The sequence below is a fragment of the Nelumbo nucifera genome, chromosome 6 (genome assembly GCF_055504915.1).
Source record: "Nelumbo nucifera cultivar China Antique chromosome 6, China Antique-T2T, whole genome shotgun sequence".
NCBI classification, from domain to species: Eukaryota; Viridiplantae; Streptophyta; class Magnoliopsida; order Proteales; family Nelumbonaceae; genus Nelumbo; species Nelumbo nucifera.
In genome coordinates this window covers 15,714,923-15,738,294 of record NC_142654.1, presented here as the reverse complement: position 1 = coordinate 15,738,294, position 23,372 = coordinate 15,714,923, and the positions used below count along the sequence as shown (strand labels likewise).

General features: G+C 38.9%; 1 protein-coding gene across 8 annotated transcripts in view; it reads left to right on the top strand.

The window, feature by feature from the left end:
* The window catches only part of LOC104590035 (exocyst complex component EXO70A1-like), a 55,554-nt gene that overhangs the window by 24,358 nt on the left and 7,824 nt on the right, over positions 1-23,372 (top strand). For 3 of the 8 annotated variants that reach the window (XM_088889731.1, XM_088889730.1, XM_088889734.1), the window contains 4 exons: positions 5,258-5,413; positions 11,254-11,459; positions 17,678-17,878; positions 17,966-18,113. In XM_088889731.1, coding sequence (XP_088745857.1) covers positions 5,258-5,413; positions 11,254-11,459; positions 17,678-17,878; positions 17,966-18,113 — 711 coding nt within the window. The remainder of the gene's footprint in view (positions 1-5,257; positions 5,414-11,253; positions 11,460-17,677; positions 17,879-17,965; positions 18,114-23,372) is intronic. The other 5 variants (XR_016077349.1, XM_088889732.1, XR_016077350.1 and 2 more) reach the window with 5 other exon arrangements.

The following is a 23,372-nucleotide window of genomic DNA, read 5'->3' as shown; positions in this document are numbered from 1 at the left end:
TGAAACACCCCCTTATCAAATAAAAGCTCACCATCTGTAGCAGAAAGCTTATGATTAGGATCAATAGGAGTGGAGATTGGTTTAGCTCCAAGTTTACCAGTCTCAGCAAGGAGGTCAAGGACATATTTATGCTGAGAAATGAAAATACCATCCTTAGATCTAGCAACTTCAATGCCCAAAAAATACCGAAGATCTCCCAAATCCTTGATCTCAAATTCAGAGTTGAGAAACCTCTTTAGTTTACTGACCTCTTGAGTGTCATTACCCGTGACCACAATATCATCAACATAAACTATCAAGAAGGTCACCAAAGAGCCATTTCTCTTCAAGAACAGGGTATGATCAGATTGAGTTTGTGTGTAGCCAAAGGAGACAAGAGCAGCCTTAAACCTCTCAAACCAAGCCCGAGGAGACTGTTTGAGATCATAAATAGATTTCTGCAGTTTACACACCTTGCCTTGCATTTCCTTCCCATACACCTCTGGAGGCAAAGACATATAGACCTCTTCATGCAGGTCGCCATTCAAGAAGGCATTTTTAACATCAAACTGGTGTAGGGGCCAGTCAAAAGTAGCGGCTAGAGATAACAAAACCCTGACTGAGGTCATCTTAGCGACCGGAGCAAATGCCTCAAGATAGTCAATGCCATACATTTGAGTGTAGCCCTTAGCAACCAGCCTAGCCTTAAACCTCTCAATAGAGCCATCAGAGTGATATTTAATGGTAAACACCCACTTACAACCCATTGGTTCCTTCCCTTAAAGCAAGTCAACAATATCCCAAGTATGGTTCTTATGCAAAGCATCCAGTTCAGCCATCATAGCATCCCTCCATTCAGGTTGAGATAAGGCTTCCGGTACGGACCTGGGTATCACATGGGAAGAAACAGATGCAAGAAAAGAGTAGTAGGAAGGAGAGAGAAGGCTGTAAGACAGGTGTTTGGAGATACAATGGGCTGTACACTTCCGCTTGCCCTTGCGGAGAGCAATAGGAAGGTCAAAGTCTGGGAAAGCTGTAGATGGGTCAGAAGAAGGCTGACCTGTTACCTCAGGAATGATGGGAGGAGCAAGAGGCTCTTCTGAAGGAGTGGAAACAACCTGCCCATGTCTGAATCTTTGCCTTTGGTACCACCTTTGGAGAACAGGAGGAGGAGGAATTATAGGAGAATGAGGTGGAGGAGGAGGAGGAATAGGAATATCGGAGGTAGGTCCAGTGGTAGAAGTGGACACCTCATGATAGGACTCAAGAGGAATGGGAAGAGGAACAACTGGAGACATAGCAAAGGGCTCTTCAGATTTCTCCCCCTAAGGAGGAATGCTAAAGAAAGGAGTCAACTTAGCAAAGGTGACATCCCGAGATACAAAACGGGTGCCACGAACTGGATCAAAGCAGCAATATCCCTTCTGTGTGGAAGCATATCCCAGAAAAACACATTTATAAGCCTTAGGTTCAAACTTGTGCCTTGATGACTGTGAATATGCACATAGCAAGTGCACCCAAAAACACGGAGAGGAAGAGAAAAGATATCCTCATCCGGGAAGAGAAGGCTAAAGGGGGTTTTAAAGTCAAGGACCTGGGAGGGCATACGTTGATAAAAAAGTAGCAGTAAGAATAACATCTCCCCAAAATTTAATAGGAACATGGGATGCAAACAAGAGGGATCTCCAACTTCAACCACATGTCTGTTCTTCCTTTCCGCCACCCCGTTTTGTTGTGGAGTGTAGGAACAAGAACTTTGATGAATAATTCCAAAAGTTTCAAGATAGGTGGAGAGGGTTCCCTCAAAATACTCCTTAGCATTATCAAAACGGAATATTTTGATACGAGTGTTAAACTGGGTGAGGATGAGTTCATGAAATTTTTGCACAATAACTGGTACTTCATCCCTGGATTTCATGAGATAAATCCAAGTGTAACACAAGTAGTCATCAATAAAAAGGATAAAGTACCTGTAACCCCCCATAGTTGGCAAATGATATGGCCCCCACACGTCAGAGTGAACAATATGGAAAGGAGAAATAGATCTTTTATTGCTTACTGAATAGGAATGTCTACAATGCTTTGCCAGTTCACACGACTCACAATGAAGACTAGATAAAGACACTCCCTTAAACATATCTGGAAACAAATGACTCAAAGCAGAAAATGACAAATGACCAAATCGAAAGTGACAACAAAATTTTGTTAACAGACTCTGACAAAACACTCTAAGGCAACTCCATGAGGTGGTCCCAAAGCTCGATCTGGTGTATCCAGCAAGTATATTCCGTTTGCCTAATGGCCACTCCCAATCATCATCTGAGATTGCAGGTCCTGAAAAACACAATGAGTGGGAAAGAAGGTTATGCTGCAATTCATGGATTTAGTTAAGCTGCTAACAGATAAAAGGTTTGTGTTAAGTTTAGGGACATGAAGGACAGAGGATAAATAAAGGGTGTCAGAGGTCTTTATATCTCCTTTACCAGAGATGGGAGCAAGAGACCCATCAGCAAGGGATATTTTCTCTTTGCCAGAGAGAAGGTGGTATGAGCAGAAGAGATTAGACAGGCTGGTCGTATGGTCTAATGCACTAGAATCAATAATCCAAGGGATTTTATGATTACCTGAAACTGAAGCATAATTTGTAGAAGCACGAATACCTGAGTGAGCAAATGCTGATGAAGATGTTGTGTTGTTAGAAGGGTGAGATGAAAAAACCGTAGCTTCCAAGTGATTTAGGAGCCTCCCATACTTTTCAAAATCCGCCTTCATTGCTGCCAACTGCTCAATGGTTGATTTCTCTTCACTCTCCTTATTTCCTTCTTCAGGTACTGTAGCAACATTAGCTGTCCTAGGCTTTCCTACCTGACTGCCCTTCTTAGAGCTGTTGTTATTCTTAAACCTATCAGGGAGAAGCTCAGGATGAAGCTTCCAGCAAGTGTCCTTTGTATGTCTCGGTTTCTTGCAATTTTCACATATCTGCTCATTTTTTTCAGTAGGACCCTTTGGCTTTATTCCAACATGTGCAAAGTGTTCTGTAGGTGGACCCTGCAACTGAACCTGCCGCCTACTCTCCTCACTACTTATCATAACATATGCCTGTGAAAGAGTAACCTCATCTCTGGCCGGGATATTTTGCCTAATGATGTCAAACTCAGGGTTGAGTCCAATGAGAAATTCAAACACCCTATTTCTCTCCACCAACTTCCTATACATTTCAACATCATTCTTACTCTCCCATACAACTGTTTCCATAACATCAATTTCTTGCCATAGGGATTTCAGTATAGAGTAGTAGATTGCTACACTCTTCTCCCCCTGTCTTAGGTTCTTCACATCACTTTTCAACTTATATACTCTGGCTACATTCAATTTCTGTGAATAGGTCTTAGTAACACTGTCCCATATCTCCTTAGCCGAAGACATCCAGAGATAGTGCTGACTTATGTGAGGTTGCATAGAATTGACCAACCATCCTATGACAGTATAGTTCTCTTGCATCCATTTTTCAAATTCAGGGTTTGACTCTTCGGGTTTCACTTTACTACCTGTGAGATACCCGAGTTTTCCTCTACTACAGACATAAATTCTTATAGACTGTGCCCAAGCAAGATAATTTGTCCCATCTAGCTTGATTGTGGTTACACCAGTCAAAACGGGATCTACCGAGCCAAGGCCTGAAATCGGCACTTGCTTGAACTCACTTCCGTATGGCACCATTAATTGAACGAAAATCAAAGAACCAGAAATTTTGTTTGTATAAACTTACTTGAAGTCAAACCAGAACCCAGATGCTTGAAAACTAGGGTTTTACTCCGTCCAGCTGTTGGGGAGAGAGAAGATGCAGCCGCTCCTACCAGACCTTCCCAATCTCTTCCAAACCTGAACCGCCCTCCTTTAGGAGTCACAAGACACCTCCCAAGCACAGAGCGCCACACCCAAGCTTCACCTTTACCTGTACCTTCGAAAATCTCTAATCGGCTAGGGTTTTGGGCAGCAACAGAACAACACCGCTTCTTGGCAATATCCAGCCAGATTTAAACTCTCCAAACCCTCTACCAACTAGGCTAGAGATCCTTTGTACTATAGAGAACCTATCTCTCCATACGCTCTCTTAACCTAAGGGTGTATGGGAAAAGAAGAAAAAGAAAAAAGGAAGAAATAGACCTGCTCTGATACCAAGATGCAAATCAGTCCTCAAATATTAGGTGTAAATTTGAAGATTAGAAGAAAAGGAAGAAGAGAAGTAAGAGTAGCAATACAAGAGAAGAAGATGGCGAAAAGAGAAGGAAGAAGAAGAAGAAATTGAATCATCTCTCCTTTCTCCTCTAACCCTTTTTTTTGTTAAGAATTAAAGTTAGAGTAATGACAAGTATGCCCTTAAGTGGGCGGCCAGCTAGGCAGTAACATAAAGAGATTAAACAAAAAAGAAATAACAGGCCCATTAAGAGAGGCCCATTAGCCAACAATAAAAGAAAAGATATTACAAGAGAAGATACTAGGGCCCATTCGGCCCAATCTCTTTACAACTACTTTCAACATTCCTCCTCAAACTAGCACTAGCTTGCCTAAACAGAAATAATACAATATTCTGATAACAAAATAAAAGGACCTATAACAAAAAACTCAAGACTCTCAAAACTTTTGTAGCCTTTCAAGAATTTCATTTAATACATGCAAGGCATAAAGACTTTTGATGCTACAAATAGTTAAACAAATTAGAAACATGCATCACCAAGCATTTCAACGAAGCACATGAGTTCACGATAAAGAATCACTCCCCTTGTCTTGTAATCTAATGCTCCTCCAGCCTTCAACTGAACATTTGAACTCTTCCCAATCAAGGATTGAAATATTGAGAATAGAAAGTTTTTGGAAACTGGTACTTGAGAGATTCACTAAAAGACTAGCACTGTGGAAAAGGAATTACATTTCAGTGGGTGGGAGAATAACCTTGATTAGGGCAACATTAGCCAACCTACCAATATACTTCCTCTCCACCTTTAGGATTCTAGCTAGGATAGCGGACCAGCTAGAGAAATTCATGAGGGAATTCCTTTGGGAGCCAAGGGATGAGAAGAGGGACCATTTAGTGAAGTGGGAGCAAGTAAGCAGACCTAAGGAGTAGGGAGGGCTTGGAATAGGGAACTTAATACGTCTGTTATTGGGGAGCTAAGATATTTTATCTCCCCTCTTGTATCTATAATCTCTCTTTTCTTTTAATATTAATGAAGCTGTTGTTATTGATCAAAAAAAAAAAAAGGGAACTTAAGTGCAGAAATACAGAACTCTTAAATGGCTATGGAGGTTTCTAATGGAAAGGGAAAGGCTTTGGCATAAGGTAATTGTAAGCATTCACGGGATCTTGAACGATGGTTGGGATGCAAAGACAACTCCTTCAACTTCACTTTCTCCCTGGAAATCAATACAAGAGGTATATCCAACTTTTATTAGCTTCACTTGTTTTGATGTGGGTTGTGGTACCCAGGTATTATTTTGGGAGGATCTTTGGTTGACAGAGTTCTCTCAAGTTTGCTTTCCCTAGTCTTTATTCCTTGTCTGATTATAAACTACTACCTGTTTCGAGTTTTGTCACCTTTTCTCATTCCAGGGCAAATTAGGACTTTGGTTTTAGAAGAGGATTAAGGGACAGTGACTGTGAAGCCCTCATTCAATTGTTGGACAACCTTAATCTGGAGTCACATCTCCGCCCCACAACGCCCCACAGCACATCCCCGCCGTGTATTGAGAGCATCTCCCGATGATGACATCATCGGTTCTGGTATTATCATTGGGAGATGTTCCCAATACACGGCGGGGATGTGTTGTGGGGCGGAACGCTGTGGGGCTGAGATGTGAACTCCCTTAATCTAGATTTTCTGGACCAATCAGTGGAGGACACTAGTGTTTGGTCTCCTATTCCAAATGGTGTGTTCACTTGTGCTTCCTTTTTCAATGCCCTTTTGTTGCCTATTACCTTGGGGGAGAATTTCCCAGTGAAAGAGATCTGGAGCAAGCCTATCCCTCACAAAATCCATGCTTTGTATTGAGAAGTCTATCTTGGAAAGGTAAACACGTGATATGCTTTAAAAGAGAAGGCCAAGCAAATGCTTCTCGCTCATATACTTTATTGCTATTTTGCCCCCTTGTGCTTTGTATTTGGGTATGTTGCTGTTCTCTTTTTGGTGGCAGATGGTATACCCCACAGGATGTAGCTAGCCTCTTCAGTCCAAGCTTCCTGGGAAAACCAAAAAAGAGAGAATTATGTGGAAGGCAGTGAGGGCAGCAGTAGTGTGGACTATTTGGGAGGAAAAGGAATGGATGGATCTTCTATGAGAAGAGTAGATCAAAAGAGGAAATCTTTGAGGCCATAAAAATCAAAGCTATGCATTTGGTCGATGATATGTTAAGGACATGGAATGAAGTGGCTCATACATCTACAGAAAAGGAAAAAGTGTTTATGGAGTGGAAACCCCCAATTGTTAATAGCATTAAATTAACTTTTGATGGAAGCTCCATGGGAGGTTCCTGTTTGGCAGGTATTGAAGGTGTCTTTAGAGATGGTGCAGGCAGAGTGTTGGCCATGTTTTTGGGAACTTTAGGATTGGGAGACTCATTAAGGGCTGAACTGATGGCATTTCTACAAGGATTAAGATTTGCAAAGCAATCAAATTTCCAACATTTGGAAGTAGGAGACTCAAAACTGGTTGCTTCTTGACCCAGAAGTAAGCATCAAGTGCCATGGATCTATAGGCATGCTTTTAGGGAAATAGAGAACCTGTCACAGGAGCTGAATGTTTCGTTCAATTGGGTAAGGACTGTAAATGGGACGGTCGAAACTCTAGCAAAACAAGGGGTCTATAGACAGCAGATGTTTTGGGTACTACTGCAACTTTGTTCCAGAAAAATTAGACAGCAATTGTTTTTGGGTACTATTGTATAGGGGTTTAACCGAACCGTGGGGTATTTTTTCAAACCGAACTGATCTGATCGGTTTTTTAAATATGCAAACCGAAACCGAACTGATGTGGATCGGTTAACCGCGGTTCCGTTTTTTGGGTTTTTTATACACTTAAAATAAAGAAAAACTAAAACTGGTGCCGGACTGCTGGTGCCATTGGTGGTTGTTGGTGCCGGTGGTTGCCGACGAGTGTTGCCTGAACGAGAGACCGAGAGGTGGTGCAGCTGGTGCCTGGCGGAGACGCAAAGAAGAGAGGTGAGAGAGAGAAGAGAGAACTGAGAGAATTGAGAGAGTGAGAGAGTTGGTGCTTGCTTGCCGGACTGGTTGAACCGTTGGTGCTTGCTTGCCAGCGAGGCGGCGACCATCATTGCCGTGCTGGTGGTTGGCGTGGGCCGCACGACCTCTAGAGTGGAAGAGAACTGAGAGAGCGAGAGAAGAAAAAACTGAGAGAAATGAGAGAGAGAGAGAAAAAAAAAGAGTTGGCAGTCTGGGAAAGGCAAAAGAGGACTAGCAATCTGCCACTCTGGCAGAGGCAGACTGCCGAACTTTCAATTGAAACTTGAAAGGTTCAAATTTCAAAATAAAATTTGAAATTTGAACCTTAAGGCTGAAAGTCTCTTAGACTCATAGACTGCAGCTAATAAATCGGTACGATAGGCGACTAGGCATCGAATAAATGGAAATCTTTTATTCGATTTTCAAAAAACTAAAAAATATAATATATATAACATTATATTATTTATATAAATATATATTATTGTATATATCGGTCGGTTCGGTTAACCGTCGTTTTTTTTGAATGGTTAACCGAAACTATCGGTTTTTAAAGAATATTGAACCAAAACCGAACTGACTGGTTTGGTTAACCGATTTTTCGGTTCAGTTTTTTGGTTTTTTTTTACTCACCCCTACTATTGTAACCTTTATTGAGGATGGCTAACGTCTCATGGGAGGGCTGAAACCAATATGTTGTACCATTCGGTTTTTACCTCTTAATTAATTAATAAGATTCTTTGCTAATAAAAAACTATTGATACGACACACACCCGATATAGAGCATATTGCATTGGTATCGGTGCATACAGATATGGGATGCACTATGAACAAGGGCAGATCCCTTGAGTCATGCATATTGGGCCGGTACAGGCTTGTATTGACACGTATTGCATTGTATCAGTCCGAAACACATCTATACTATGCATCTGTGTCGTGTCTCTTTATTAAAAAAGGCTTATAGTGTGATTCAAGCCCAAGTCACTTTTATACCCAAATCTTAAATGCGACATTCAACCACTAAACCAACTTGCCTTTTTTGATAATAAATGAAATATAATAACTTTTATTTACTTTTGTGTCCACATGCAACCCAAACAAATACATATGTTTATGTTTAACAACTCCAACTAAAAATTAAAAAGAATTCAAAATTGATATATTATAAAGTAACGGAATAAATAATCTATCAAATCCACATTTATATCAAAAAATGATTTTTAATCTCAAGGAATTTATACAAAAAGTATTAATAATAGGATAATTATTTTAGTACTTAAAAATTTATAAATTTGCAAACAATAAGTATCTTAAAATATTTATATATTTTTATAAATTATTAATTATAATTTTAATTTAAATTGAATAGAAACAATTTACTATTTACAAAAATAAAAACATTGTTTACAAAATATTCGAGAATATAATATTAAAGCGAGTCTATCAAATCTACTAATCTACATTTATATAAAAAAATGATTTTTATTTCATAAAAATTATAAAAGTAAAAATTAATAATGGAATAATTATTTTAATAATTAAAAATTATGAATTTACATACTGTATGTATCTTAGAAATTCAACAATTTTGATTACATGTTTATTGTTTACAAAAATAAAAATATTGTTTACCAAAAATTTGAGAATTTAATATTTAGTTGATTTTTTTGTTAATGTTAAAAAGTAAAAATAGTGAAATAAAAAATTAATTGATTTAATAATTAAAATATAATAGTTGCATATGTAATAGAAAATAACAAAATAATGGCTTTGACGCTCTGTGCGTGTATTAATTTGTAAAAAACTATATAATGTGTCTTGGACTTTTGATTGATGCATTCATTATCAATAAAATTGTATGAAATCTATGCATCCCTCTCTATTAATTGTAATATATTTCTCCATATATCATTAAAATATACATTTCCTATGTATTCATACATAATTTATGGTTATTTTGACATGAAATTTAGTGTTATTAATGTCATAATGTGTTTATGGAATTTGTATGTATTTCCCTAGCGTATTCAAGCATTTCTGTATTTTTATTTCCAAAGTGTATCTGTATTGGAGTTGTCTGATACGATACCTAATACCGATGCTTTGATCCTTGTTTAGCATGTAAAACAAGACTATCCTTGTAAACACTCCAGGGGCCTTGGAAACTTCAAGAATCCAAATCGTCCACTCTGGATCCATGCAAACTAGAAATACCTGTGTGACATAACAAATTCATCTGGTATACTGAATAAAAAACTTTCTCTGGTTCTTCTTGATTTTTTGTTCAAAGTTTCAAAGCTTCTCTCTTGAGATCAACTAACCCTCAATAAATTCTTGAAACAATTATTTAAAGCTAGGCAGTTCAGAAATGAATAATATATCCAACAATTATCAGCCAACAGACTAGGAACACACTCCCCAAAAGGCCAAAACACTGTAGGGATAGTTCAAATATGAGTTGACGCTAGAATAGAGGGAGAAGAGGTGGTCACTTGCCCCTTGCTTCACAAAAAATCTCTCTATCACTTCCTCTGAAAAATATACGAGTGACTAAACAATTCCAAATGGCCATCTAGAAAACCATCTTTAGTGACCACAATCAAGAAGGAAGCAGATCTCTTACTTCCCTTTCATTTTGGGCATAGTCTCTAGGACATCATCCTATGTATCAAAAAATTCCTATAAGATTCTCCAAATTTTTTCTATAAATTATGCAATTTAAGGATGATAGATGATAACTATTTTAGGAATATGAAATTTCAATATATAATAACTTGTTAGCTTACATTTTTTAGTAATTTCCATAATTGCTATTTATAGTAAAGTCACAGCTTACTGCTTATTGTAAAACCAGATCTGATAACAGGGAATCCAAGAGAATGGAGATTTAGAATAGAGAGCTAAAACTAATTGGTCTAATAAGGAGGAGATCAAAAATACCAAGAAAACTAAACAAGAACTGAGTGAAAACTAACAAAAAATGATAGCAAAAGGAAGGACAAGACCAAGGTACCTTATTGTTCAGATCTGATCATAATCAACTTTAAATCTGATCACTGTCAACATCATTATCCTCATCAGAGTCTTCTTCTTGCTCTCATATCGTCTTATCAAATAATTCAGAAACAATTAATCAATGAATAACTAAAATTATGGTGGAGAAGAGAAAGAAAGAAGAGAAAATCAAATTATGGTGGTCATAATGAGCCCCACCTCTTATATAAATGCTGGAAATGTGTAAGATTAAAAAGCACCCCAAGTAAGGTGGCCATAAGAAGTGACCTATAAAAAACTAAAGTAGGGCTATGGGCCAATAACACTAAGTCCATAAAACTGAAAAAAAAAACATAAGAAAACTTCTATTACTACTTTAAACAGTATCCTGTGATAATTGAAGTTTTAATATTAAGCAAGCATAGGGATCATCTTTGCTGGGCTCAATTGTAATTTGCTATTGTTTTTGAGGCTGCACCTTGCACCTCTCTGTAGGAAGCTCATTATACAAGTTGATTGTTGTTTCTGCTATTTCTTAATAAAATCCTTTCTAATAAAAAAGGGCAGCCCAGTGCACGAGGCTCCTGTTGATGTAGGGTCTGGGGAGGGACAGATGTACACAACCTTACCCCTGCACATACAGAGAGCCTTACCTATCAAAAAATTTAAGTTTTAATATTAATAAGAAAGAAAATTGGTATTATGAAAGACATACTGATAAGTGACAACTGTGGAAATCTACAACCATTATAATGGAGTGCATATTGGTCATTGTTAAGTGGCCATTTTTGATTCCTTGAGTAAACCCATAAATAATTCCTTTGTTGGATAATGTCCAGTTGAGTCCATTTTATAATCTTTTATGAAATTGTGTATTGTATTTTGGGGAGGTACTTACAATAATTTTTTTTCCTGACAAAAAAATTGTAAGGCTTATTTTGATCTAGTTGCTTTAAATGAATATGCTTATGATTGCTTAATCCAATTACCCTAAACAATCATTTTTCTTTGGAATAATATGGATTAAGTTTTCTATCCATTGGCAGATAGAGACAATTTTTGAAGGTAAAGCTTGCACTGAAATGCGAGAATCTGCATTGAGCTTGACAAAGAAGCTGGCCCAGACAGCACAGGAGACCTTTGGTGATTTTGAAGAAGCAGTTGAAAAAGATGCAACAAAAACTTCTGTTTTGGATGGAACTGTTCATCCTTTGACAAGCTATGTAATAAACTACGTGAAATTTCTGTTTGAGTAAGTTATATTATTGTGCACTCGTATATTCAGTGTTTACTTCCAATAAGTACTAATCATTTCAGATAAAATAGTACTAAATTACTATTATTATTAATGTTGTTGTTGTTGTTGCCTTGTTGGTATATGCAACCAAAGAATCTATTATAGTTCAGCAAAGACCTTGGTGTTTCTTTGTGCTGATGGCAGTGACTTTTTTGATGGAGTGGATTCTAGTTCTCATTGAGTTGAAAGGATTTTGCTGTGAAGATATTATCTATAATGTGCTTAATGTTTTGGGTGTAGAGGGCAGTATATTCATTTTGGCTTTGGTTTTTTCCCGCTCCATACACAATAGTTTGTTAATAAGATATTTTTATTACTCATCAAAAAAATAACGATTACTGATTTTTTTCCCATCAAGGTTACTTTGTCCAAGTGAGTTTATGGTTTGAAATATCTTCTTTACACATTTTTTTAAAGGGGGTGGGGTTGGATTTATAAAGTGCTTTATGTTGAAGATTAATTAGTTTTATGATGTTTTTTTGAGTAGATGTTTTATGTTAGTTGTTAGATAGGAGGTGGGGACCACAGTAGTTATGTGAGTCCAAATTTTATTATGTTTTTTGAGTGTTATATATGCTGTTTTATGTTTTGCCGCCCTATAAGGGCATAGTTTTCTTTGTACTGTTCTATTATTTTAGTATAAATAATAAGTGAAGGGGGCGGCCAGATTATTGCTCTCTTTTCTTTCCAACTTCTCTTCTTCTCTTCTTCTCCTTCTCTTTTCCTTCTCTCCTCAAGAAACTACTCTCTTTCATATTTTTTAATTCAGCAGATTCCTACTTGATATCAGAGCATCGGCTAGGGTTTCTTGAAGCATTCTCATGCAGCCCTAGATCAGCCGATTGCATGAAGTAGTAAAGGGCTGATCGATCTGCTATAGATTGCCTAGTTCTTGGAGTTTTTGGTGGGATCTAGACATCAGGAAGGTGATCTACTGTTCGGCATCAAAATCAAGAAGAACTGGAGTACGGGGAAGAGTCCCAGAAAAGTTGGACTCTTTGTTTTTGATCTGATCTTGGGCGCCTAAGTATTGTTAGTTTTCTTTTGATTTTCTGAAGAGGGCGGTTTGGTTTCTAAAATTTTCTAGGCCTTCCGAAGTGATCGATTCACTTTTCTCTCTGTTGGGAGGCATGGGGAGGAGAGAGATTTCCCTCCAGCTAGGGTTTTCTTCTTCTGAAAGGGTTGGTTTCTGTGTGTGTGGTATTAAATTATTTTTTGAAGGTCTTCAATCTATTTTTTTCTTACTGTTGAACTGTTTGAAGTAAAATGGAGAGTTGGAATACCGAGATGAAATCTAACGGTACTATGGGACTGGGTGTTGGAGGTAGTAGTGATATTTTTGGGTCTGGGATCATTACTACAATAAAACTTGATGGTACAAATTATTTGGAGTGGGCACAATCAGCTAAGATGGCTATTGGTGCCCGTGGAAAATTAGGGTATCTCACTAGGGAGGAGAAGAAACCTGATACAAACTCTTCCCGATGGGTGCAAGAGAATTACATGGTAATTTCCTGGCTGTGTAATTCTATGTTACCTTACATTGCAAAAAATTTCCTATGGGCTAATACTGCTATGGAGATTTGGGATGGAGTGACTGAAACCTACTCTCAGAAGTAAAATGAAGCCAGAGCCTATCAGTTAAGAAGTCAAGTGATAAGTATGAAACAGGGAGAAAAATCTCTTGCTGTGTATTTCTCCATGCTGAAAACCCTATGGCAGGAAATAGATCACTTAGAAACTGTGGTATGGGAAAGTGTAAATGATGCAACAACTTATCACAAACTGGCAAAGAGGAATAGGGTTTTTGAGTTCTTGGCAAGGCTGAACCCTGAATTCGACATTGCTAGGTAGCATATTCTTTCTAGGGAGGGTGTGACACTCTCTCAGCCTATGCTTTTGTCTCTGGAGAGGAGAGTAGGAGGAATGTAATGCTGAGACAGCCTGGGATTGACCAGTCGGCTATGGTTGGTACAACAAAACCTAAGCCGAATGGAGACAGGGGAGTAGTGAGACTAGAAGGGAAGATAAGAAGGACTTGGTGTGTGATTATTGCAAGAAGCCTAAGCATACCAGGGACACTTGTTGGAAGCTTCATCCAAATCTTATGCTTGCTCGGATAAGAAACAAGAAGGGAAATGCAAATGTAGCCACTACAGGAGACTCTTCAGCCCCTCTCTCCCAAACTGATTGGGAATTCATTGCAGTAGCAACAATGAGAACAGAATTGGAGAGGTTTGGACAGCTTATGAGTAAGAAAGATTCACCCAGCTCTAGCCTTCCAGATGGACAGCAGAATGCAGGAGCCAATTGCACCACTTCCTTTGCACATACAGGTAGTTCATATGCAACTGCAAATCTTGCATCTACTTCAGGTAAGGAGGGACCTCCCTGGATTATAGACTCAAGAGCATCTGAGCATATGACTAATGCCCCTACCATTTTCAGTTTCTATCAGTTGTGCTCTGGTAGAGACAAAATCTCTACAGCAGATGGTTCACATATGCCCATTGCTTGGAAGGGGACAGTTAGAGTGACCAATGATATAACTTTGCCTTTTGTTTTACATGTCCCTAGACTTCATACGAACCTACTGTCTACTATTTCTTTGACAAAAAATTTGAACTGTTCTGTGACCTTTCTTCCTGGTAATTGTGTTTTACAGGATCTGGAGTCAAAGAAGATGATTGGGAGTGGTCGTGAGGTGAATGGAGTCTACCTTCTAGATGAGATTCCGAGACATCAGGGCCATCATGTTAGCAGCAGTAGTAGTAGTGGGTCAGAGTCAGTGAACCAGATTATGCTTTGGCACAATCGCTTGGGACATTTTTCTTTTAGTTCTTTGAAATGTCTTTCCCAAAGTTGTTTGAGTATATTCAATTATCTACTTTGGAGTGTGAGAGTTGTCAGTTAGGAAAGCATTGTAGACAATCTTTTAAACCAAGTAATAAAAGAAGTACTGCTTTTAATATTGTTCACATTGATGTATGGGGGCCATGTCAAATCCCTTCCATGGGAGGATTCCGTTACTTTCTCTTGTTTGTGGATGATTATACACGATATTCTTGGATATATTTGATGAGATCACGTGATGAGGTTCCTAACTTAGTATGACAATTTCACCAGATGGTTCTCACACAATTTGGAGTGAGAACTAAGGCTTTTAGATCAGATAATGCCAGAGAGTACTTTGAGAAGGACCTAACCACGTATCTCTTAGAACATGGTGTAGTTCATCAGAGTAGTTGTGCATATACACCACAACAGAATGAAGTTGCTGAGAGGAAAAACTGACACATTGTGGAGGTGGCAAGGAGTCTTATGGTGTGTGCTTCAGTTCCTGTACAGTTCTGGGGAGATGCAGTTCTTACAGCCGTACATGTGATTAACTGTGTTCCTTCACGGACTTTGGGGTTTAAGGTGCCAATTAGCCTTCTTTTTTCCAGATGGAGAGATATTTCATATACCTCTGAGGGTTTTTGGTTGTATTTCTTTTGTTCACATTCTTGGCTCTCATCTCAAGAAATTGGATCCTAAGGCCAAGAAATGTGTTTTTCTTGGGTATGCTCAGAACCAAAAGGGGTATTACTGTTATGACCCAGTGTCGAGGAGCAGATTTGTCACTATGGATGTTACCTTTTTTGAATCCACATTCTTCTTCTCGAGTGGTTCTCCTCAGGGGGAGAGTTTTGGGGAGAAGAACTCACAATCTGTTCCTCTTCCTGTTTCTGTGGTGCCTCCATCAGTTCAGCCAACACCTGCACCTCCAGTTTCATTACTTGAGCCACTACGGGCAGCCTCACAGCAATATCAGCGCCGGCAGATGATAGTTGACTCCACACATCCTCAACCCATACCACTCTCTGTCAGTCCTTCTGAAACTCCAGATTCGGCAGATATAGTTCCAGGTATTCCTCTTGAGCCTGAGCCTGTTATGTTTTCTTATGATAATGTTTTTGTCCCTAACACCTTTGTTGCAGCTGATCCCACTGACCTTGATCTTCCCATTGCACTTCGTAAGGGGAAGAGAAAGTGTACAGCCCACTGCATTTCACACCATCTTTCCTACAACGCCTTATCACTCTCCTACCGTGCTTTTCTTTCTTCCCTGGATTCTGTGTCTATACCCAGGAATGTTACTGAGGCTCTCTCCAAACCTGAGTGGAAAACAACCATGCAAGATGAGATGGATGCTTTGGTCAAAGACCAAACTTGGGAAATAGTTGATCTCCCCCCCAGACAAGGAGACAGTCGGATGTTGATGGGTATTCACAGTGAAGTATAAGGCCGATGGCAAGATAGAGAGGTACAAGGCAAGGTTGGTAGCGAAAGGGTATACTCAGACCTATGGTGTTGATTATCTGGAAACCTTTGCACCAGTAGCTAAGATGAATTCAGTTCGTATCCTTTTATCTCTAGCAGCCACCATTCATGGCCCTTGTTCCAGCTTGATGTCAAAAATGCTTTCCTCAATGGTGACTTACAGGGGGAGGTATATATGGATACTCTAGCAGACTTTTGTGAAAATGTTGGTAAAGGAAAGGTGTGCAAACTCAGAAAATCTCTGTATGAACTGAAACAGTCACCTAGGGCTTGGTTTGACAGGTTCAGAGGGGCACTCATTTGTTTTGGATACACATAGACACAGTCTGATCACACCCTCTTTGTGAAGAGGAGAGATGCTTTGGTGTCAATTCTGATTGTGTATGTGGATGATATAGTGGTGACAGGAAATGATCTGGAGGAGATTGATGATCTCAAAAAATCATTGCAGTAAGAATTTGAGATCAAAGATCTTGGTGAGCTCAAATACTTCTTAAGGATTGAAGTTGCAAGATCCAAGCATGGGATCTTCATTTCACAGAGAAAGTATGTACTTGACCTATTGCGAGAGACTGGGAAGCTGGGGACGAAACCAGCAGACACTCCTATTGATCCAAATCACAGAATTAATGGTGTGGATGGTGAATTGGTAAAGGATGTGGGGAGATATCAAAGAATGGTGGGACGGGACGACTGTTGTATTTGTGTATGACACGACCAGATATTTCCTATGCTATCAATGTTGTGAGTCAGTACATGCATGCACCTCGGGTTCAGCACTGGGAAGCTATTAAGAGAATACTTGCATATCTGAAAAAGCACCCTGGTAGAGGCATTCTTTTCTCAAATCATGAAAATTTGAAGCTAGAATCCTATACAAATGCAGACTGGGCAGGATGCTTAGATGACAGGAGGTCTACATCAAGAGTGTGTACCTTTGTAGGTGGAAACTTGATCTCTTGGAAGAGTAAGAAGCAAGCGGTTGTGGCAAGGTCAAGTGCAGAGGCTGAGTATAGATCCATGGCTCATGGTATCTCAAAACTTCTTTGGGTTAGATCTCTTTTGAGTGAGATTGGGGTGAAAGCAGAGGAACCTATGATGTTATACTGTGACAATCAGGCTGCAATCAATATTGCCCACAATCCAATTCAGCATGATAGGACAAAACACATTGAAGTTGATAGACACTTTATAAGAGAAAGGGTAACAACTGGAGAAGTTTGTTTGCCTTATGTCTCTTCAGAGTTGCAGTTGGCTGATGTTCTCACTAAAGGGGTGGCAAGGAACAAGCTTGAACATGATCTACGCAAGTTGGGAATGTGTGACATTTACTCCCAACTTGAGGGGGAGTGTTGAAGATTAATTAGTTTTATGATGTTTTTCTGAATAGATGTTTTATGTTAGTTGTTAGATAGGAGGTGGGGACCACAGTAGTTATGTGAGTCCAAATTTTATTATGTTTTTTGAGTGTTATATATGCTGTTTTATGTTTTGCCGCCCTATAAGGGCATAGTTGTCTTTGCATTGTTCTATTCTTTTAGTATAAATAATAAGTGAAGGGGGCGGCTAGATTATTGCTCTCTTTTCTTTTCAACTTCTCTTCTTCTCTTCTTCTCCTTCTCTCTTCCTTTCTTTTCAACTTAACTATTGGCCGTTAAATTGATAATCCTATGTAATTGTGCTTTCATGGATAAACATGTATATGTTTTCCTGCTAATTTAAGTATTGAAGTTCCATGAATTTTCTTAAATTCCATATTCATATTGAATGATTGATGTAATGGCATTAGCTTTGGTATAGTTCTGATTGTCCAGACATATTGACCTGACAATGTTACACGAAATGTACAGTTACCAATCAACATTGAAGCAGCTTTTTCAGGAGTTTGATAGTGGAGTTGATGCAAATTCTCAGTTGGCAACTGTAACAATGCGGATAATGCAAGCTCTTCAGACAAATTTGGATGGAAAATCTAAGCAATACAAAGATCCTGCTTTGACTCAATTGTTTCTTATGAATAACATTCACTATATGGTCAGATCTGTACGCAGGTTTGTGTTTTTTTCAGCTTATATAATTAAAATATGACAAGCTTATATCTATGCTAGAACCAATTACTTTTAGCATGTTATGCTCAGGTCAGAAGCAAAGGATTTATTAGGAGATGACTGGGTGCAAAGACACCGAAGGGTTGTCCAGCAGCATGCAAATCAATACAAGAGGGTTGCCTGGGGAAAGGTTTTATTGAAAATCAAACTCAAGTATCTGTCTTTACTGAAATTTGATGTCAGTATAATTCTGACCCTTGGATCCATACCTAGAGTTTTGTCTATCCTTCTGTAGGAAGGATCTTCCCTTTGTCTGTTTTTATTTTTTATCTCTTTATAATCAATATCATCATGGATGCAATTTAGAATTTAATCAATTTACCTATATAGTTGATCTTTTGTCTGCAGTGCTTGTTCTCTTGAATTTTAGGTGTCTTTTTTTCATGTTTTAACCAATAAGGTTTTTCTTGTTGTTAATAATAATAAATCTATAGTTGAGCTTTTTTCCATATATGCACATATATTAATATCTTAAGCAATCTGCAGTGGAATTTGTTTTTCTCTATCAAGCATCTTTTTCTTGGCTTAAATTTGTTTGAATAGATTTTCATTCTTTTTCTTTTCAGTCTTGACATCTTCTTTGTTAGAACTGGATGCATACTCAAAATATTCATTGTTTTATTTAGAAAGAACTTATTGCATGCACAAAAGTTTCAAAGACCTCCTTTTCTTATCTATTAATGTTTGGGGGTTCTGAGTGGTGGTGCTTCTTCTGTTCTTCTAGTGGATTTTACATGTGGTGATGCCAGATTGATTCCTCCAGTAGCCCATGTAGAATATGCAACTTTACATTGATTGAAATTCAAGTTAACTAGCATTTCATGTAGAGCACAGTGTATGTGGTGCCTTAACTCCAGTAGAGGAGTCTGAAAGCCATGGAGGCATATCACTCTGTTTTGGGACTTAACAGTATGGGGTGGGCCTATTACATTTCTGTTATGTGTTTTTTTCTTATTACTGGGTGTAATGGGCCTGGGCTTATTGTGTCTTGTGTTTTATGTCTGTATCTTGGTGCCACCTAAGCAGGGGCATACTTGTCAATCCTTGTATTTATGTACTTTTTTCATTTAAATAACACCAAGGGGCTGGAGAGACTTAAGTTGCCGCCCATTTTTCTCCTCGAACTTTCTTCTCTTCTCTAAACTAGGGAAAAGAATCTTCACACTCAACCTCAAGACATCCAATGGGTGACTGCAAGACTGCAGGCCTATCAGATGGGGATCTTTGGCATGGAGATGGGGATCTCGATGCCCAAGTAGCATGGCCCTTGGCTGGATGTCCTTGTGATGTCCAAGGAACGATCACAAGTCCACAAGGTGAGGAGACAATAAAATATACTAGGCTTCATCTTTCTGCAAGTCTAAGTTCATGCTAATATCCATGACTAATAACCAAACCTGAGTAAATGCAGATCCCTGACCAGTCATTGCGTAAGCATTGAAACCATCGCTGAGTGAATTTGCTATTGGTGTCTTGGCATTATCAACATGTTATGGGTGCATTTCTTGGAATTGAAGGAAGATATGGAAAAAGATAGCAATAATTTATGGTAGTTTGTGAAGTAACTAGTCACAATGAAATGTATAGAGAGTTGTATTTATTGGTTTCAAGGAAGCAGTAATAGAGATTTTAATGCCAGCCTTTATTTTCATTTTGCATCATCGAAAGCAATCAGAAGCATTTTATGAAGGTATCAAGAAAGAAATGTATGGGTGCCTTTTGCCTAAGACGAGTAAATGGAGGACACAAGATAAAGTAGTTAATTTTTCATACAATACGAAGCAGTCCTACTACTCCCCAAGGCCTGAAGCCCCTCCCCCTTCAAGGCTAGGGAACCAGCAAAATTATTTGTCAAGTGCGACAGATCTTGCTTCTCTAATAATAGTACCCAGAGGCCATCAAAATTAACTGACAGCCAGCCAACCAAAACCGGGTCATTCTTTATACAATCAGATTTCTCCAACCCATTCAGTGACCAATCTTAAACCATGGAGCACCAAGAGCAGCTCAGTCCTCAATGTTCCAATTTCAATAGGCCCAGTCTAACCCAAACCATGCTTCCATTGCGGCCTTTAATATCACCCCCAATTCTTGATGAGCCTTGGATTTTCTATTGCACAATTTATCATAATTGAATTTTATGATACCATCATTCAGTTCCTCTAAAAATATCGTAGTTATCATGATCCTTCCTCTAGGCTCAGTTTGTTTGCAGTGTTAATTTCATTTGCATTGGTGTAAATGCATGGAGTGCAATTTGGCTGGGTGTATATTCTGGTTTACTTTTGCTTTAGATTTGATGTTCTCTTAATTTTGTGAGAAATAAAATTGTCTTTCCCGACCTTACATGGAAGAGTATGGAGGTAAGGCGAAAGTTACTTGTTTGGGAGTGAGGTAAGAAGCAAGATGATGTGATCAATTCTCTCATATGATGTAGGAGGGAAGGGAGGTGGTGCAAATATAGTTACAAACAAATGGATGCAAAATCGAACCAGGTGCAATATTTTTATCCAGTTCAGATTTGCACTGCAACAAACACAACAGCCCTAGGGGCAAAGCTTGCAACCACATTCCAGTTCCTTACAATTGAGTCTGTGGGAAATCCCTTTAAACTCATTCCTTGTTGAGACTAAGTTAATCACCTTTGCAGAAATTAGATCAATAAGGATATTTCTTTCATTCCAAACACTTCACAAGATTAGAGTCCTTGTGCAGCTCCACATGTTCCTCTCCCTCTGTCCATAAAGGCAAGGAATTAGAGGAGAAAAGCTCAATGGTATCTGCTGGCGGCTATAGGTGTTGATTGGTCATATTGAAAGAACTGTTGTTGGGTAGATCTCCATCCTGAAGGAATTTGCTAATCTTCAATTTCCTACTTCTGTAATGGATGGAATTTTATTGTATTTGGCTCTTGAGGGGATGTGTGATTGGTATTTGTTTACTAGCACTTTGGCTAGCTTGTTTCTGGGTTTTGCCTTTATAAATTACCTTAATTTTCATAAAAAAATCTTCTATTTGTGCTTTTAATGTCAGTTTTCTTCTCTTGCAGGAAAGATTTGGCCATATATATGGATGTACTATTTTATTTTTAGTAGGCAATTAAGTGAATGGAAATTACTACTTAGAATTTTGTGTCTTTGGTGGTGTGACCCCATCAACCTAGGGGCCATTTGACAACAGCTGAAGTTGCTGAACTGAATGACTTATTGCTTTGTCTTTTAGTGAACAAGTTATTTAGGAGGCTGCAAGTTCCTTTTTTTTATTGGAAACGGTAACTTTCATTAAGAATATTAAATAAACATCTCACACTGTCAACCACTCAGACAAAGAGTGTTGACCCCAAAATAACATCAAGAATTACAGTACTGCCCAAAATAAGTTTTCCCTGAAAGTCCCCTGTTTTGCCAAGCTATTTGCCACAGAGTTTGCCAATCTCCTTACCCATTTGAATGTTACTCCAACTTCCCTTACCAAGCAGATTATTTCCCTTATTTGTTGTCTAAATTTCCACACCCAACTTCTTTGTTTGCAGCCACTCTATTAACAATTTAGAGTCTCCTTCCACCTCCAAGTTCTGAAACTCCCATTGCTTGGCAAATCTCAGGCCTTGTAGGAGAGCCAAAATTTCAGCTCTCAAAGAGTCTCCCACTCCTATGGGACTAGAGTAAAGTGCCACCATTCTGCCCTCCCCGTCCCTAAAAACTCCCCCAGCTTCTGAGGGTCCTAGATTACCCATGGAGCTTCCATCAAAATTCAATTTTACCCTTTGTTGTGCTGCTGGTGTCCAAGAGGGCTGAATGACAGGTTGCCTGGTTGAAGAGTTTGCCACTGTTGACCAGCCCCTTTGTATTATCATCCATTGAAAAATCTTTAAATAAATCACTTACTTTCCGCTAATGTATGACTTTAATGGCTATACAATCAATGATTTGTTCTGTTGATCTTTGCGCCCCTTGGAATATTTTGTTGTTCCTTTCTTCCCATAAAGACCAAAGAATGGCTGCTCCTGTTGCCCTCCACATCACTCTTCCCCTTTTCTTTGAAAGTTGGAAGAAACTTGGGTCGAAAAGACTTGTCACATCTGGGGGAGTAGTCCACCTGCAGCCAAATAAGGAAGAAAACCAATCCCATACACAAGAAGCAAAGGGACAAGAAAGTAAAAGATGTGTTACTGTCTCACCATTTCCCATATAAAGGCAACAAGCATGAGGGGAGAGGCACTGAAGGAGGGCAGAGAAGGAGGCACAGGTATAGGAGTCAAAGGGGGGGACACTAACCAGATCCTGCTGTCATGACAAGATAGGTCTAGGAATGTTGTATTAAGAAGTGAGACTAGTTCATCTACTAGGTCCATTTCACGATCCCTTAACCCTCTTCTTAAACCTAGATCCCAAGAATTTTCATTAACAAGCATTGAAAAAATCACTTTCCCTTTGTTGAGGGACAGAGAATAATTAGGTGGAAATCTGTCTTTGAGAGGAATGTCCCCAAGCCAGATATCCTCCCCAGAAACGAATTTTATTACCCAAACAAGCATCATACCTGACCAGCGGAAGGAAAGAATGTAGCAAACTGTGAATTTCTTTCCATGGAGAAGCCCTTGTTGCCCTAGGATCAAGACCAGCGTCCCATCCGTTGTCTGCCATGCCATGAATGCTTACAGTTACATTATGCCATAAGTTCTCTTGTTCCAAAGGAAACCTCCATAGCCATTTACCCAGTAAAGCCATGTTTCTAAGCTTGATGTTTCCTAACCCTAAGCCTCCACTATCCCTACTCTTTGAAACCACCTCCCACTTTACCAAATGATCCTTTTTTGTATCCCCTGACTCCCACAAGAAGTCTCTCATCAATTTCTCTAGTTTATTGGCCACTTTTATGGGGATCTTAAAGGTTGAGAGGTAATAGACTAGCAAATTAGTCAATGTGTACTTTTTTAGGGTTATTCTACCCCCTAGAGATATGTAGTTTCTCTTCTAGCCAGCAAGCCTTTTTGTTAATCTAGATCCCAGAAGCTAACTGAAGTCGGGTTCCCCCCAAGGGTACTCCAAGGTATTGTAGAGGCCAATCACCTACCTCACATCTCAACAAACTAGCTAGGCTTTCCACCTCTCTTCTCTCCCTATTTATACCTGCTACACAACTTTTTCTCTAGTTTACTTTGAGATTGGAGATCCTTTCAAAATGGGTTACCATCCTTTGTAATTTTGTCATTTCCTCCCTTTCTCCTTTGCAAAAGATTATAATATCATCTGCAAATTGTAAATGGGTAACCACCACATCATTCCCCCCAATTCTCCAACCTCGTATCAGATTATTGGTATCAGTCCTTGAAATCAAATCGCTGGAAAGAAATCCCTGGCAACCCCGTTAACCAAAATGGAATAATGACAAGAAGAAATACAGCCCTTTATCCATTTGCACCATCTCGCTCCAA